Source organism: Aspergillus lentulus, assembly GCF_001445615.1.
Source record: "Aspergillus lentulus DNA, contig: Alt04, strain: IFM 54703, whole genome shotgun sequence".
NCBI lineage: Eukaryota > Fungi > Ascomycota > Eurotiomycetes > Eurotiales > Aspergillaceae > Aspergillus > Aspergillus lentulus.
This window is the reverse complement of record NW_028322122.1, coordinates 1,883,124-1,898,492: the sequence shown is the minus strand read 5'-3', so window position 1 is coordinate 1,898,492 and position 15,369 is coordinate 1,883,124. Positions and strand designations below refer to the sequence as shown.

General features: G+C 48.0%; 6 protein-coding genes across 6 annotated transcripts; 3 read left to right on the top strand and 3 right to left on the bottom strand.

Annotated features, from left to right (window-relative positions):
- Positions 1-575: 575 nt before the first annotated feature.
- Positions 576-1,063, top strand: ALT_1913 (vacuolar ATPase assembly integral membrane protein VMA21; the record flags this gene model as incomplete). Its single annotated transcript, XM_033559728.1, has 3 exons — positions 576-676; positions 776-861; positions 927-1,063. 3 exons carry the CDS (start codon positions 576-578, stop codon positions 1,061-1,063), a joined length of 324 nt encoding a protein of 107 aa, XP_033415619.1.
- Positions 1,064-1,428: 365 nt separating this feature from the next.
- ALT_1912 (putative cystathionine beta-synthase (beta-thionase)) lies at positions 1,429-2,033 on the bottom strand (the record flags this gene model as incomplete). Its single annotated transcript, XM_033559729.1, has 2 exons — positions 1,429-1,860; positions 1,929-2,033. The coding sequence occupies 2 exons, from the start codon at positions 2,031-2,033 to the stop codon at positions 1,429-1,431; spliced, it is 537 nt and encodes a 178-aa protein (XP_033415620.1).
- A 637-nt stretch (positions 2,034-2,670) lies between these two features.
- ALT_1911 (putative mitochondrial phosphate carrier protein) lies at positions 2,671-4,119 on the top strand (the record flags this gene model as incomplete). The annotated part of the gene is made up of 6 exons (XM_033559730.1): positions 2,671-2,955; positions 3,011-3,175; positions 3,232-3,485; positions 3,546-3,891; positions 3,947-3,966; positions 4,029-4,119. The coding sequence occupies 6 exons, from the start codon at positions 2,671-2,673 to the stop codon at positions 4,117-4,119; spliced, it is 1,161 nt and encodes a 386-aa protein (XP_033415621.1).
- A 677-nt stretch (positions 4,120-4,796) lies between these two features.
- Positions 4,797-5,517, top strand: ALT_1910 (DUF3602 domain-containing protein; the record flags this gene model as incomplete). Its single annotated transcript, XM_033559731.1, has 5 exons — positions 4,797-4,836; positions 4,906-4,936; positions 4,998-5,067; positions 5,145-5,267; positions 5,383-5,517. 5 exons carry the CDS (start codon positions 4,797-4,799, stop codon positions 5,515-5,517), a joined length of 399 nt encoding a protein of 132 aa, XP_033415622.1.
- A 622-nt stretch (positions 5,518-6,139) lies between these two features.
- ALT_1909 (DUF2406 domain-containing protein) lies at positions 6,140-7,572 on the bottom strand (the record flags this gene model as incomplete). Its single annotated transcript, XM_089599232.1, has 5 exons — positions 6,140-6,756; positions 6,859-6,906; positions 6,965-7,102; positions 7,150-7,227; positions 7,377-7,572. 5 exons carry the CDS (start codon positions 7,570-7,572, stop codon positions 6,140-6,142), a joined length of 1,077 nt encoding a protein of 358 aa, XP_089456378.1.
- A 4,082-nt stretch (positions 7,573-11,654) lies between these two features.
- Positions 11,655-12,512, bottom strand: ALT_1908 (60S ribosomal protein eL33; the record flags this gene model as incomplete). The annotated part of the gene is made up of 6 exons (XM_089599231.1): positions 11,655-11,752; positions 11,853-11,953; positions 12,025-12,066; positions 12,124-12,177; positions 12,344-12,440; positions 12,488-12,512. The coding sequence occupies 6 exons, from the start codon at positions 12,510-12,512 to the stop codon at positions 11,655-11,657; spliced, it is 417 nt and encodes a 138-aa protein (XP_089456377.1).
- Between the last annotated feature and the right edge of the window lie 2,857 nt (positions 12,513-15,369).

The following is a 15,369-nucleotide window of genomic DNA, read 5'->3' as shown; positions in this document are numbered from 1 at the left end:
GGGAAACAAAGAACACATAGCCCTGTGAATAATGCAGCATCTATGGGCAAGTCAATCAGGATGTAAGAATAGACGATACGCTATATTCTTATTGTCAGACGACAACATTGATTATTCCTATGACTGTACATACTCATCTACCTCGAAATCACCCGTCAGTATTCACACCATTACAACATTGAACAAGTCTGGCCAATCACATGCCGCTGAGGAATGGCTTTTCCGTTCCATCAGCTCCGCTCAATGCGCTCGTGAATACAGGCTGTACCATCCATTACCTAGGTAGGTCAGTACCTAGGTAGCTTAAGCTAGGTAAGCTACCGACCTTACTATGAAGTAACACTTCGACGAGTAGATGCATATCAAGTCCTCAATAGCTCAACCTTCCATCTAGCCATATTTTTCATTGACAGCAACTGAACGATTTTATTTGAAGAAAGAAAAAGGACTGTCATCTGTTCATCACCATTCTCGGCTTGTCGACAATTACATATTGAACCTTTTCCTCCGTCTTTTGACACCACATTTACAACAGCGAGGCAACAGGTGTTTCTCTTTCCTTGATTCCATTCGCAATGGCTAGCCGTCGCTCTCAAGAAAAATCCTATGCAGAGGCGGCTGCCGCACCGCCGCCAAAGGAATCAGCCAGTTCTGACGTTACCCCTGCAGTTCCTGCGTAAGTAGTTTCCAATACCTGTCACTCACTATACCGTCCGCAGTCCGAGTATATGGATTGGTCCATATATTAGATTGACTTAGGCTTATGATTATATAGAGATGTCATCTACAAGCTGCTGGGATTCACGGCCGCCATGGTTGTTGGTCCTATCGGCATGTACTTTGTCACAGTAAACTCCGGTGGTATGTCTTTCTTCCATCCGATTAGTCTTTTCGCTTCATTCAAGATTGATGCTGACCTTGGATAGCGAGTTCAACTGTGGCTGGTATTACCGCCGCCATCACTGCGAATCTGGTCTTATTCGGTTATATCTACGTGGCGTGGCTGGATGATCGAGAAGAGAGAGAAGCAGCATCAAAGAAGAAAGAGAAAAAGGCCCAGTAGATTGGGTCTATTTCGCCGGCAGATTAGTTCCAGACGCTTTATTCCGTTTCTCGATATACCTATATGTGTATTGATATGTTATGAGTTCGACTGTCAAAGTAGTGGACGCTGTGTGTTGAAAAGCTCCGAAGCAATTCTGTTCCGATATTTGTTGAATAGCACCGTTTGATCCATTATGTCTCATGGTCAAGCATGCGACGATCGCCACCCACTATGTGTGTCGCATGCACTTTGACGTCCTCACAAGATGTCCAAGACTCAAAGCAAATGGCCACTGACGCCTGCAGATGCACGAACAACTCGTGGTATGTGGTAAAGTCAAGAAGTAGTGTTCAAAGAAACGCAAATTAAATAACTGTTGGTATCTATGCCGGTCTTCTTTTGACGAATTCCTCCAAATCAGCCTTAGTTGCGACCCCAAGTACAAACTTCCGGGAGGCATCAGTGACCACGGCAAACTGCTGCTTTTCTCTCCTTTCCCCGTTGGGTCCCGTTTCACTCTCGAAGAACTGCTCCAGCTCCTCTAATGGCGTCTCCATTGTGATGACATGATATGTGCCACGCTTGCGGTTGAAGCGCTGCATGGCAGTTGAAACAGTGTCCGTTTCCTTGACGGTGCCTTGTTTGAGCAACTCCTTGAGTCGCGGTATGCTGAGGTATCCGAGTAAAGACCGGTTCGATGAGATGACTGTCAGGTGGGTATAATCGCGCTCATATGCTGCGAGCATGGCGGAGGCAATGGAATCGCTGGGAGAGACGGAGAGTGCAGGAGGAGGGTCCAGATCTTCGACAGTAGCCTACAACAGAGTTAGTCACATCGGGGTGCTTCTTGTGGCATTCTGATTGCCATGGAGGGAAGACGAACCCCTCTATACTTGTCAGCCCAGGCAGTCTGACTTGTGGATACCTCCACATTTGGGGCGAGTTTCTCGCGAGCGAATGCCTCGCTGGCGGTCATATAAGAGGCCATTCTCGGAAGATAGTGTCACAGATTCAGGAGGGGTGGATTAGGATGAGGGGCAGAATGGCGTTCAGCAGTGAGTCGACTTCGGACCATCAATCAATAGCACTCTTGCTGCAATGCTAAGTCACAAGAAGCGTGTAAAGAATTATTCGACGCGCTATTGACTGTATAAGCAATCGAGCCTGAGTCAAGGTTAATTTTATCGACTGCGGCCCACTAACTTGGACGGATCGGGATCGGCGCGGAGGGGAAAAATGAGCGCCATTGTGACAGCAGTGAGCGGAGAACGGGTGTTTAGCTAATCAGAATGCCAAAGTACAAATCCGACGTCATCGTCCTTCCGGCCCTTGTCAGACCTCTTCGTCCTCTTCCCACTTCCTCGTCTCGATGTAATCTTCAATAATTTCGCTTGGGATTATCTGTGCCCGTGGCGTTTCTTTGCAGTGCAAAGTTTGAGATAAGATCTGCATTCGTACTCATCTACTTACCATCCTCCAACCGGCTATTCCGCTCACCAGCCCTACGAGTGGAGCCAACCACCTGGTATCGAGGATCGTTCGTACCGGCTCATCAGATCAATTGACCAGACGTCGTCAATCAATAGTGTTCTAGATAACTGCGAATCAATACCAAATTGACAACCATGTTCCCCTCTGACAGTGTGATCCTCGACGCCTTCAACGCTCAGAACCCTCTGAACCGTCCCCAAGAGCCCAAGCAAGCGGGATCTGCGGCTTCGATCAGACGGGAGCCTTTCCCGGCGTGGAGTGTAATTGATGAGTCCAAGAAGAAAGCCGATGCTTTCACTAAAGAGGCGGCTCGAGAATTCGATGTCGTCAGTCAAAAGGCTCAAGCCAAAACAGGCAAGATTGAGCCATGGACCCCCAAATACTATGCAGCTTGCACCGTCGGAGGTCTGCTGGCTTGTGTAGGTCTCAGGAGTTAATCTCGTCTATTTTGATCTATATTTAACCGATTAACAGGGTCTCACCCACACAGCAGTGACGCCATTGGATTTGGTCAAATGCCGCCGACAAGTTGATTCGCAGCTGTACAAGAGCAACATGGAGGCGTTCCGCGTGATTCGCAGTGCAGAAGGCATGAGAGGCGTGTTCACTGGTTGGAGTCCGACTTTTTTCGGATACAGCGTAAGCTGACGGTTTATGGCGCGGTTTTGAGCAGAACTGACTGACAGGGGGCAAAGGCTCAAGGAGCATTCAAATATGGCGGTTACGAATTTTTCAAGAAGTTCTATTCTGATCTCGTGGGACCGGAGCGTGCCCATAAATGGAAGACCTCCGTGTATCTGGCCGCCAGTGCTTCGGCGGAATTCATCGCTGATGTCGCCCTATGCCCATTCGAAGCTGTCAAGGTGCGCACGCAGACAACTATTCCTCCTGAGTTCAAGGGGACTTTCTCTGGAATTTCTCAAGTTGTCGGCAAGGAAGGAGTGGCTGGGTAAGTTCATGTCGCTTCAGAATCTACTCCCTAAATCTCTCACCACTGATCGCAACATAGGCTCTACAAAGGTTTGTATCCACTCTGGGGTCGGCAAATCCCATACACCATGATGAAATTCGCGTCTTTCGAAACCATTGTCGAAGCCATCTACAAGAGGCTGCCCCGAAAGAAGGAAGAGTACGGCAAGGGCGCGCAGACTGCAGTCGCCTTTACTGGTGGTTACTTGGCCGGTATCCTTTGCGCCGTTGTGTCTCATCCCGCTGATGTTATGGTGAGTAAGCTGAATGCTACCCGACTGCCTGGCGAGGCATTTGGTGCTGCAATGGGCCGTATCTACAAGGATATTGGCTTCACGGGTCTTTGGAACGGTCTCCCCGTCAGAATCGTTATGATCGGAACTCTGGTGAGTCTTCTCTTCGCATGTGTTTGCGGTGATGAGCTAACAACTCTTTGTACAGACTGGATTGCAATGGATGATGTGAGTTTCACCCTTCAAGTACGATAAACAATGGCAGACATACTGATTTTTTGTTTTTTCAGCTACGACTCGTTCAAGATCTTCATGGGTCTTCCAACCACCGGCGGTGGACCTCCCGCCGAGAAGAAGGAAACAAAGACCGCCGGCTTCTAGAAAAATTAAGGGTAGGGTATTGTGATAATATCTTTGTGCTTTATCAGTTACAGTGAGATCTGGAGGACGGTCTTTTTCATGCAGTATGTTAAATGTAGTCATAACTCAAATATTGAATAAAGTTTGTTCATCGACTCTTCGACTTATGATAATTCCCATTGCTCACTCAAATGATCTGCCTGATAGGTATCGTTATCGCCAAGACATCTCTTATCAGTAACCACTTTAGTCACAGCTCGGACCAATCAGTAAACACTGTCGACAGTATCTTATCAGCCCACTGCGCCGCGACGTCACAGGGACTCTCTCCAGTCTCCGAGACCACGAGGCTCGATGCGTGCTTGACGACTGGTTCATCATTATAACGATGACCTTGGTTTCCTAACAATACTTACGGTCCTTTCAGGGGTTGAATGAATGGTGCAATTTTTCCTGTTTTGTAGTCTAACTTATTAGCGAAGTTGCCCCATCTCCAGTCCTTATCTTTATATATCCCTCCCTCACATCCCGCATTTGCTTACGGCCCCTCCCCTCAGCATATTGTTCAATATCAGGTAAGTCATAGTATCCGTAGCACCAACTGACCCACACTTCTGACTCTTCATCCCAGTATCCCCTCGCTTCTGCAGAGTGCATACCTAGCAGACACCCTCTAAACAACAAAACAACCCGTCACCATGGGCGAAAACGAACCAATCGTCTCACACGGCCGCGGAGGTACGCATACCATACATACATAGTCCACATAACGTTCACCAACCCCCTCTAACACCCATCGCAAACCAGGCCAGGGCAACATCGGCGCAGACTCCACACAGTACGCTCGACCCCCGCACCCGGAACCACCCAACCCAACCCACCCTCTAACCTAACCCCAGATACGTCGATGCCGGCATTGTCCGTGAAGGCCCCTATGGCGACCAAGGCGACGGCGCCTACTCAGCCGGTGTAAGTACCGCCCTGTCCCACGCCAATCAAGCAAGTTGCAGGACAAGTGAACAGATGCTGAGAGGATGCAATGACAGCGCGGCGGAGCCGGCAACATCGGCTCCCCCAATGTGCGGCCCACGTCGCGGGTGCCCCACGATGCGGAAATCATCCCCGAGCTGGCGATCCGCAAGTCGACGGATGAGACCTATCATGTTGGTGTATGTCATTGTTCATGTTCATGGCTTTACTCCCATCCCGTCTCATTTTTTCTTTCAGTGCAAGCGGGTTGGAGCGTTGTTATGTGCTGGAACTAACTATGCCTGATATATCCAGCGCGGCGGCCAGGGGAACGTCCACCTGGACGAGGAAACCCGTAAGGAGAAGGAGGAGAAGAAGCGCCAGCATCATCAGCATCATCCTGAGGGGTTGGCGGATAAGCTCAAGCATAAGCTTTTTGGGAGGGCTTAGTTGGTACGTTAGCCGGGGAAAGGTAGATTGCTGGTACTGCAGTACTATTTTTAGGATAATTTTATGATTCCCTGTTTGCTTTTGATAGTTAGTACGTCCATCATTTGTTTGTCTCTGTGGTGTCTACCGAGGATGGATTGCCTGGTCAGCCTGTAGAATAAAGTGATATGCACAACCGAGTCTAGATCTCGTCATGTAAAGTTGTAAACATCTCTTGATCAAACAGGTGCAGTCTCATTGGTCTGTCGTCATCCTGCATAAGCCTTTTGAACATGCAAAACTCAGGTGTGATATCAACATACACCGCCTGTTGATCCCTTTGGCGTAATCAGAACAGGGCGCGGAATATGTACTCGAAATATCAGGCAAACACGAGAACGGCACATTAATCAATTGATGATTCGCTCGGGCATCCATGTATCGTGACATCGTCAAGCATAAACGTATCAAACTGTAAGACAGCCCGATGAAAACAATTAGGAGAATTAACATTAACAAAAAAGCAAAGAACGCAATTTCCCTGTTTTCCCATGTCTGAACTCGAGAAAACGCCCACTAAGAACAATCATTACATACGTTAGACGAATAGCGAATGAGACCCAGATAACCACCTATGTATCCCTTAATCCTTGCTAAACTTGCGCTTGAACCAGCTCTTTCGCTTGTCCCCTGTATCGGACATGTTCACCGATTTCCGCAGTTGACGACGGTTGGGCGCTGACCCGGCGGCTGGGGTGCCGCCGACAGGGCCCCCAGCGTTAGGATCGAAGGCTGGTGCTTGGTTGAAGCTATGTACGGGAGGTTTTGGAGGTCCCGGTGCATAGCCATTGAGATTGGGCTGGGAATTGAACCCTTGCTGTCCAAATTGTAGCTGCTGGGACAATTGGTCGATCGAACTGTTCACGGAACTGGGGTCGGTCGAATTGCCCCAGGCATCAGTGTGGCTTCCACCCGACCCAGAGGCTGCAGTGATATTATCGACGGATTTCTGGTATGAATGCTGTGCGAATCCATTCGAGCCATTGCTGTGTCCTGTCTGATCGGTATACATCCGCGGGTTGGGTCGTGGTCGACGGCCGCCGCCTCCTTGGTTGTACGGGTAGTAGCCATTATCTTGAGGCTGGCCATTGTAAGTATCGACATAACTCTCTGGTCGCGAGTAGGTTCCCCGTTGATTGAAGTGTCCACTCTGATCACTGTATCCTCTGTTTGGATAGTACCCGTTTCCACGGCTGGACTCTGCATGAAACCACTGTTATTAGCATACTGTATCACAAAGTGACAGTCTAAACCGATGACATATTGTCTTCTGAGGTGAGAGGTTTTAATGCGCGTATTTACCTCCATAGTAGCTGCCACGTTTGTTGTGCTCTCCACCGTTAGGTGACTCTGTAGATACGCTTGTTAACAATCTGAATGCGTATGACAGATAAAGATTCAAACTAACCTGTTCTCGCCCAGGAAACGGGTCTACTACTGTACGTCCCTTCAAAAGCAGCTTCAAAAGCTCGGATGGTCTCTAATGGACGTTCGAATCGAGGACGAGTGGGATTGGAGAGATCGGGTTCAGCTTTGATCACAAAAACTGTCAGTGGAAAGTCGCAGCAGATTGTACAAGTTCTCACTACGTACTGATGATCTGCCCAAATCTGTCTTTGTGCTGCATAGCTCTTAAAGAGCCCAGCGTCGACTGTTCGAGGGCAACAGCCACTGATTGATCAAAGGTCAGTTACTATGCGCATGCAGAGCTAACAGAAAGAAAAATGGGAGGAATGAAGCATAGGTATGGAGTCCAAATCGTGGACGATATCGCAGAATATTGAGCGACTGAAGGAGAGTTAGATATGGGACCAACATACCTGGTTGCGCTTCGCTCATAGCAAGCGTTGGATCGGCTTTGGTATGTAAACTGCGCCTGTGCTTTTCCTCAGAAGACTCCCTCAGAGAGATTTTATTGCTGGCAGCGTTGCTCGACCGGCGAGATTTATCGGACCTGCCACCGAAACTGAAACCACGACTGGGTCTCGGCGACGCGACCGTCTGGGAGGGGGCCATCTTTATTTTATGTCAAAGCCCGTTTTTTTTTTGCTTCAACTAAGTCAGTTAGCGGCCGATAAACAAGTTTGTCAACAGAGAGCTCCACTGACGATAGGAGTAGCTCCGTCGTGATCTGCCTGAACTATGGCAGGTTGGCGGCCGTAGTGGAGCGCAACAGGTGGACACTGCCAAGAATTGTATGAATGAACACAACTGCGCTGTGTTGCTTTGGATTGGTTCTAACAAACGCTCCGTAACTAAGGTAGATAAGAGTCTTGAACGCAGCGAACGGTGGATGGTGATGAACGAGTGGAAGCGGCAGCTTGAGCTTTGAAACGCTTCTGAAAAATGCAGTGTCTATGCTGTGACGACGCTGGTACTATACAAGGCTGCAGTGAAGTCGCTGCTTGATTGATTTGAACTGACAGGTATCTTTTTCTTACGGTTGTTGGTATTGTCTTAAGCAGGCAGCAGGTCGGAAAAAAGTAAAAGAAAGCACTTCTGAATGTCGTCACTGCAGAATGGAAGCGAGAGAGTGCACGGAGTACTTTGTAAGTTTGCGCAAACAAGACCGTGCGGAGTTGCGATGTATCGAGCGAGCAGGCAGGAAATAAACCCGAGAGCAACTGGCAGCTGAAAGACAGCTGGATCGGCAGAAAATAGATAGTTCAAGCGTTTTCCGTAGATAATTGGATCTGTGCCGCAAAGATCGACAGTAATGGTGATGGAAGTCGTTAGACGTTAGTTGGACGGACGGCAAAGTGTCACAAGAATTAGGATGCTCTCCAAACGAAGGTCAGCGAGAAGAAGTGCCAGAATAATAATATTCAACTAGCTAGAGACCAAAGAAAAGGAAGGCAGATAGTCGACAGTTATAGTGGTAGGTAGTAATTGAGGAACACAGAGTTCAAAGTGCGTCGACGACAGACGCCACGCAATATTATTTTGAAGAGAGGGGAACCTTAACCAAAAAAAAAAAAAAAAAGCCCAAAGCAAGTGCTACTGTGCCATGCTGTGCTGCTTGTCTGAACTGACTCCCACGAGTCGGATGATGGCGTTATATTATTATTGAAACCACCTGACTGCCGAGTACGTAGAAGGCTCTGGTTAGGTCTATCTATTCTGGTACCTAGGTTAGTAGGATATTGGTATCGACTACCTTTCTTGTAGATTGCCCTATGTACTCTTCCAGTGGACAAAGGAAGCCCATATCTTAGCAATTATAACAGCAATTCCTTGAGCCCTGAATCTGTCCCTGTGCCCAAGTGCGACAAAGCATCTCCTTCCATCTTCATAGAATTGCAAGACCACGATCTAGGCAGCCGGCAATAAAATGCAGGAAAATTCAGAAAGGTAAAATACCGCTAGGCCCAAAAGTCAATTAACTCAATCAGAATCCAAAGGAATTAATACGACCACTCCAATGTCCAAGACAAAACGGGCTCTGAGCGTCCCACTGGCTGGTGGCCGCCAGGCAAGAAACCAATCGGCTACCGGGGGACCCCAGCCACTGTCAGCGGGTCATCTCGTTGGCCGGGATAAGTCCAGGAACTGGGTCCATCCTGTTCTTGAGTCAACAGTTCCTTGGATGTGATCGGAAGAGAGAGTCATGGAGTGGTGTGCTTGACAGAATGCAGTTGTTTGAAAAATAAGAACATAGGACCATTTTTAAATACAAAACAATTATTTTAATCAATAGTTTGTTTGAAAGACAAGAATATTCTTACTGATTGTTATAGTGAAGCATTTGGAAACACCAACTACATCATGATTACTTAATCATGATGAACAGGTTATTCTTATTTTTAGGTTAACTCTAAGACTGATTAGGTTTAGACAGGACTCGTCGTGCTTTGTTCTCAGAGTGCGGATACAGCAGCCGATTGTTGCATTATTATTATTATTTGGACCTTAGAAGTGTACCTAGGTAAGAATCTAATCATGTAGCTGCTGAAAAGCCCAACCACCCCCTGTTCAAAGACAAACAATAATAATCCTGAACCTTTTGAATCCATCTGTATCCGTGTCCCTCCTATTGGTTCCTCTCCCGTGCCAACAGCTAGGACACTTGAAAGGATACAACCCAATAATTTAGTTCGGGGTCATATCACCGCGGGGTTACGTTGCCCTATGCGACACTGCACGAACTACAAAGAACTAATACACAGTCTTTACCAATATGTTATCACGTGTAGTGAGCATTGGACAATATCATAGCCTAGACATTACTGGTAAATATACCTGAACTTTTGGAGTCGAGATTTGTTGAGTCAAAAGAAAAGTCACTCTGGTCCCTTGCTCTAACGAGATTCCTAATATGCACCGAAGCTTTGATCACTGCTTTGAATGGGGATCTGAGGCTTGCGAGTCGTCACGACACACGAGTTGGTGAGGATCTTCAGCATGATCTGGTGGGTCTCTGTGGTGCGGGATGGCGCATTACTTTAATTATCACTCCACAGAGAGTCCTAACGAACGAGCATTAAGATGATTTTGGCTCGCGGTCGTCTCAGATCTGCTGAGGAATTGAGGCAAGGGGTTCACGACTCCGCTAACCTTGATATCTTTGCTCCGTGTTCTGATGTCACAGTCGCTTGGCCGATGGCATATTTGTATCCAGGAAGAATAACACTCTACGGATGTTCACGCTGAAAGGACGCAAGATAGAAAAAGCTGATGGATAGTTTCCAGTGGGCAAGAGCAGGTTGCTTAGATATATGTACATCAGTTCCTCTGTCTGCACTAGTTAGTAAGTAGAATCAATTCTATCTAGTATATGAAAATACAAGTGCTTTTCAGTTGATCGACACTTGAACCCTCACACAGACAAGCCAGTCATTCTTAATCCGACTTCAACAATCTGCATGACGAGCCGTGGGTCGAAATGGACTCGAGCACTCCAGTTCCATCACGGAACCGGATGCCTGTCGTAAAAATTGCAGACCAACAGATCGCAAAAACATATACTGTGACAGCAGAAGCATCATATTACTCGCTCCATTACCAAGCCAGCGCGATGGTTCTACAGACCAGTCAGCTGTGGCTATCTCCTGAATACTCTTTGACGTGAATGCACGCAATGCTGTTAATTTCGTACATAGTTCTCGGACCTGCATGTTTTGTATCCCGTCGAGCAGAGCCCTATCTGCCCGGGCTTTACCTCGATAGCTACTGTAATAAGCGAACATCATGTGATGGTATATCTCTCATACTGAACGGAGAAAGAGTTAACACCTGGTTGGTATATCGAGTCTTGCGGCATATCAACGGAGCTGTGACCGTCAACGTTACAATCGGAATATGGCATCAGGTTCCTATACGTGTATGATTTTACAGGTGCAGAGAAGTCTATAACTACTCATTCCTAATACACCTGCCATAGACTGCCTGGTCCAGCTACGACGTGGGTGATCTGCTGTTCTATATGGTTACTGCCAGGGAATCACTTCTGGTGAACGATTAGCCGGAATTATTGGGCATAAAGCAGCCGCAATTTATGGGAAGCCCAGGTATAACTGTACGATGGGGCTACTGAAATGAGCCTGGCAGATGAGTCGTGTCACAGGATTCCAGAAGACCATTTTGCACGTGCACTGGCCATATTGCGTTGGGCGTTGGGAGACAATAGGAGGTCATCCAAGTCGAGCTGCCTGGCCTGAATGGCAGAACAGCGAACTGAATAGAAACCCCTGACCCAACTATCATTGGATCATCCCGTAGTTCTGCTACCATACGCCCGATCCTAATGCAACGTGCTGTTTGTTGAAATGTATGGATTTGGTTGTTTATAGTGTCAGATACACTGGGAAAGAAGCCATGTTGTCAGACAAGGCACGTCATGCTCGCCAATGTAGAAAACACGACAAGCCCTTCTAGAAGGCTGGAGGCCGACAATGTCACCACGCTGGTAGAGTCTGAAGAAAACAACAAAAGTTCTTTTGATTTTAATTCGTAGGGCTGGTCGGCCCTGCCTCTCCCACGAACATTATCAACCCGCCAACTCCATCATCTCAACATCGGCTCATACCGTCGACTCCTTGCCCGACTGTCTGTGCGAAGTTTCCGGATTGCCCAACTAACAGGTAATAAACACGGGTCATTTAGATGTTGGAGGGGTAGAGCATGACGCGGACGGTAGCACCGAAGGACTTGGGGGGGAGGTTGTGGCGGAACTGAGCACGGACAACGCCGGAGTTGCCTGTCAAGTTGATATTGTCAGTTGTTCGCTCCTCTAGTAGCCATCGTCCAACAGGGCCGCAATGCCGATATCACCGATCCATCGTATTGAATTCACGTACCGTGTGGCCGGGTAACCTTGCCCCAGATGACCCGGATGTTGGAACCCCGAACCTCACGCTTCGCCCGGTAAACGAAAGCAACCTTCTTGCCGAGGTAGAAGCTGTAAAACAACCGTCTTAGCTGCATGTTCTCTTCCTTGTTTCGTGATTCTTTCAACCGGTGTATACTCACTTTGCGGCCTCAGTGCTGTCAACACCGTCGATCTTGATCAGACTATACGAGGTGTCAGCCTCCCATATCCCTTGACGTCCATCTTCAGTGGATAGCTACCTGGTGTTGGGGTTGACCGCGCGCTTGGAGCGCTGGTAGCTCAGGTGGCGACCCCTGTATAGAGAGAATTCGTATTAACCCATCTGTCCATATAATTTCGTTTCGACTTGGCCCCCTAGCCCGATCCCACAGTGCGACATTTGACATTTGACATTCGTATATCGCATTCCGAATGATCGCGACCCGACGGATAATCGATGAGAAAATCGTGATAACTTACTTGACGTAGACTGTGCAAGTAGAAAATAGCCCGTTAGCAAGATCCTTTATAAAATCCATAATCGCACCGCATCCATCCCCGAAACCCATTCTCCAACCTGTGCGCACACATCGATATCCAGCTAAACGGAGAGGGATCACTCACGTCTGTGACCGTGTTCCGAAGGCATTATGACGGTTTATCTGAGCAACAGCGGGCAACGCAAACAAGTCGAAGGAAGGCAAAGATGACCCGCAAAAAGTCGTCCGGGTTGTCGTGATTGTCGTCGCTTCGATAGTCTGAGACGAGCAGCCGACCGCACAATGATCAATTTGCAAGGTGCGTTCGGGGCCGCTCGCCCTAACCCAAAACGGGATCTTAGCGAGCTGTACCACCCCAGGGTTAAGCGAAGTCCCGTGATGGAGAATTGGAAAAAAGCCCTAAGCCGTTTTGGGGTTGTCCCTGGAAGATTGTATTCTCCAGCGTCCGAGATAAGCTGATAAGGATGATAACAATCTTCCCGCCAAGACAGGAGACTTTTGAGCCAGGACAACCCCACTGCTTCCACTATTCATTCGACATTATTTTGCCGTCGGGCTACAGTGGTCCGAAGACGGTTCGACGGCTTCCCAATTCATTGGACATCGGATATACCTCTGACTCTGCTTTTCCCCTGCTTCTCCGGTGGACGTGAGCAATTGTCTAGAGCGTCAAGCGCTGACAAACGATGCTTATTTTGCTTTCCCCTCTCTAATGAGGTAGTGACGCAAGGGTTTCGTTTGGTGATAAGCTCAGCCAGTCAGGTATCCTTTATGATACCATTTCCATTTCCGCGGGGACTCATTAGAAGTCTATCCGAGAGGACGCAGTCTGTTTTTATGACTATTCTCATTGTCGCGATAACTACGTTCGTGCTGTAGGACTATAGTAGTGTATATAGACAGTAATTTGTTGATACTTGTTGATACTACTCTTAGGGTCCTCCCGGCAAATCAGTGTATACTCCGAACGGTCCAGCAGACCGAGAGCACATATTTGGAAATAAAGCGAGTCCGCTGCCCCACTAGCAAGGAAATCGGCAATAGACCTGACATTTGCTGGTTTATCAGCAATCGTTGAGGAGAAGGGACTCGGTTCTGTTGATGAGCACGCAATCGTCGAATACATGCCGAGGGTCAGCTTATACTTTTTTCTCTTATCTTCACAGTTCAAATAGGGTGAATAGCTACCGGTGTGTCTTTGCAGATCTGAGATCAAGGGCAGTAGTCTGATATCTCCAGGTTACGGAGTTGCGCCAGTTAACCCCGAGCTCTCGTAAGATATCCCATCATCGTCATATGGCTCAGCAAAGAAAGTCCGGGCGTTATTCGTACTCCGTACCTCTCCTACACTTCTTTGCTCTCCGGAATTTAGACTCCGTAGAATCCGTAGTGATCAGTTACTTCCAACTGTTCCATGACAAATCCGCCGATCCATCTCTATGGTTTAGGTCACCGGGAGAGCTTCTTCTGGCTTTCCTCCCTAGCCTGCAACCTACAAGACTAGGGCCTCTAGCTTCCAGTTTCCACTGTGCCAACTCCGTAGCTCTGGCGCAGTCTCTGCGACCAGCCAGTAGATAGTGGAGTCCGAAGTCGCTGCATCATGGGCTGCAGGATAATCTTAGGTAGGAAGAAGGAAAGGCATGTTTCTCGAAGTATTTATTCCTCCCAAGGTTTACGCTACCGAAATATAAGCCAGATCTATCCTAAATAGGCACTTGCCAGGATGTACCTTTTTGTAGACAACACGGACATCAACAGATACGTAGCCATCGACGCAAACATCAATTGAGATTTGATGAGCACGAATCTGCTTACGCGATCAGGAGGGAAGGGAAACTCCACCTCTATGAGATATTAGGTTCCTGGGCATGCAGCACCGAGACAGGTGGCCTACTATATAAGCTGCGCGGGACTTCACGCAGGAGTCAGAAGTTTGTCCTTGTAAACCTTTCCCCTCATCCAAGGCGCAAACAAGTGTGATACGGCTAGGTTGGTTTACGCGGGGTCAGCAAGTCAGCATCAAATCAGTCCGTATCTTTAAATGAAAATCATCCGTTGGGTCACAGTGGAGCTGACTGCGTTAGAAAGTCCCATATGTACTCCGTATGTCTTTCTTAATTAACCGGGATAAAACTAGAAGTTCGATTATATGATCGAATTCGTAAGGAGATAACATCCACGAGCCCTGATGATATAAAGAAGGGAAAAGAAGTTTGCCACGGAGGATGTAATAGTGAAAGTGATGACATTCGTTTCTATCTATCGATGGGCTGCCCTGTATGCCTACACCAGAGCATGATCTGGCCTATGCTAGGCGCTGTAGCATAACAATTAGGCTATCTAATAATAATCAGTAATCATATATTAAAGCTCCTCCCTGTAATCCCATTCGACTATCCCCAATACCACCTCCCATAATGTACACGGGGTCGCGCGGCAGCATCGACGTAGTGGAAGAATCCAAGCCAGCCCCACCAAAACCCACCTTGCATTACTACAGCAGTCAGCTTGAGAGCCCTCCGTGTTAAATAAAAAGTACCTGCTCCGCCGGAACTGTTGGGTATTTTTCCAACAATCCCTCTTCATTCTTTCTCTCTCTTCTCGTCTCTTATTTCACTCCTAAGATCACCTCTGTCCCAGAGATCGAAGCGTCAGTCTCAAACATTTCGTGCGAAAAAATGTCCAGCACAATAGCCCGATCGGACGAACAGCAGAATGCTGGGTACGTCTCTCCCATAGTTCTGCCTCTCTGACATCACACCCCTCCCCCTCCAACGGCGGAAACACTCCCGTTACCTCAGTCCCTACCACCGCTTGCGACTGCTCCGTACTGGTCACCGACGTGCAACCTGTCAGCTACCTTCGACCAGCACCTTATTTTTCCCTTTGTCTTTTGGCTCAATTCGGTTCAGTCACGCTCCTGCTGCAACTTACGGAGTTGACTATTTGTCCATTATTGCCTTTTTGTCGCTCTCCATCGATTTTCACACTCATTTTGTCTCTTTC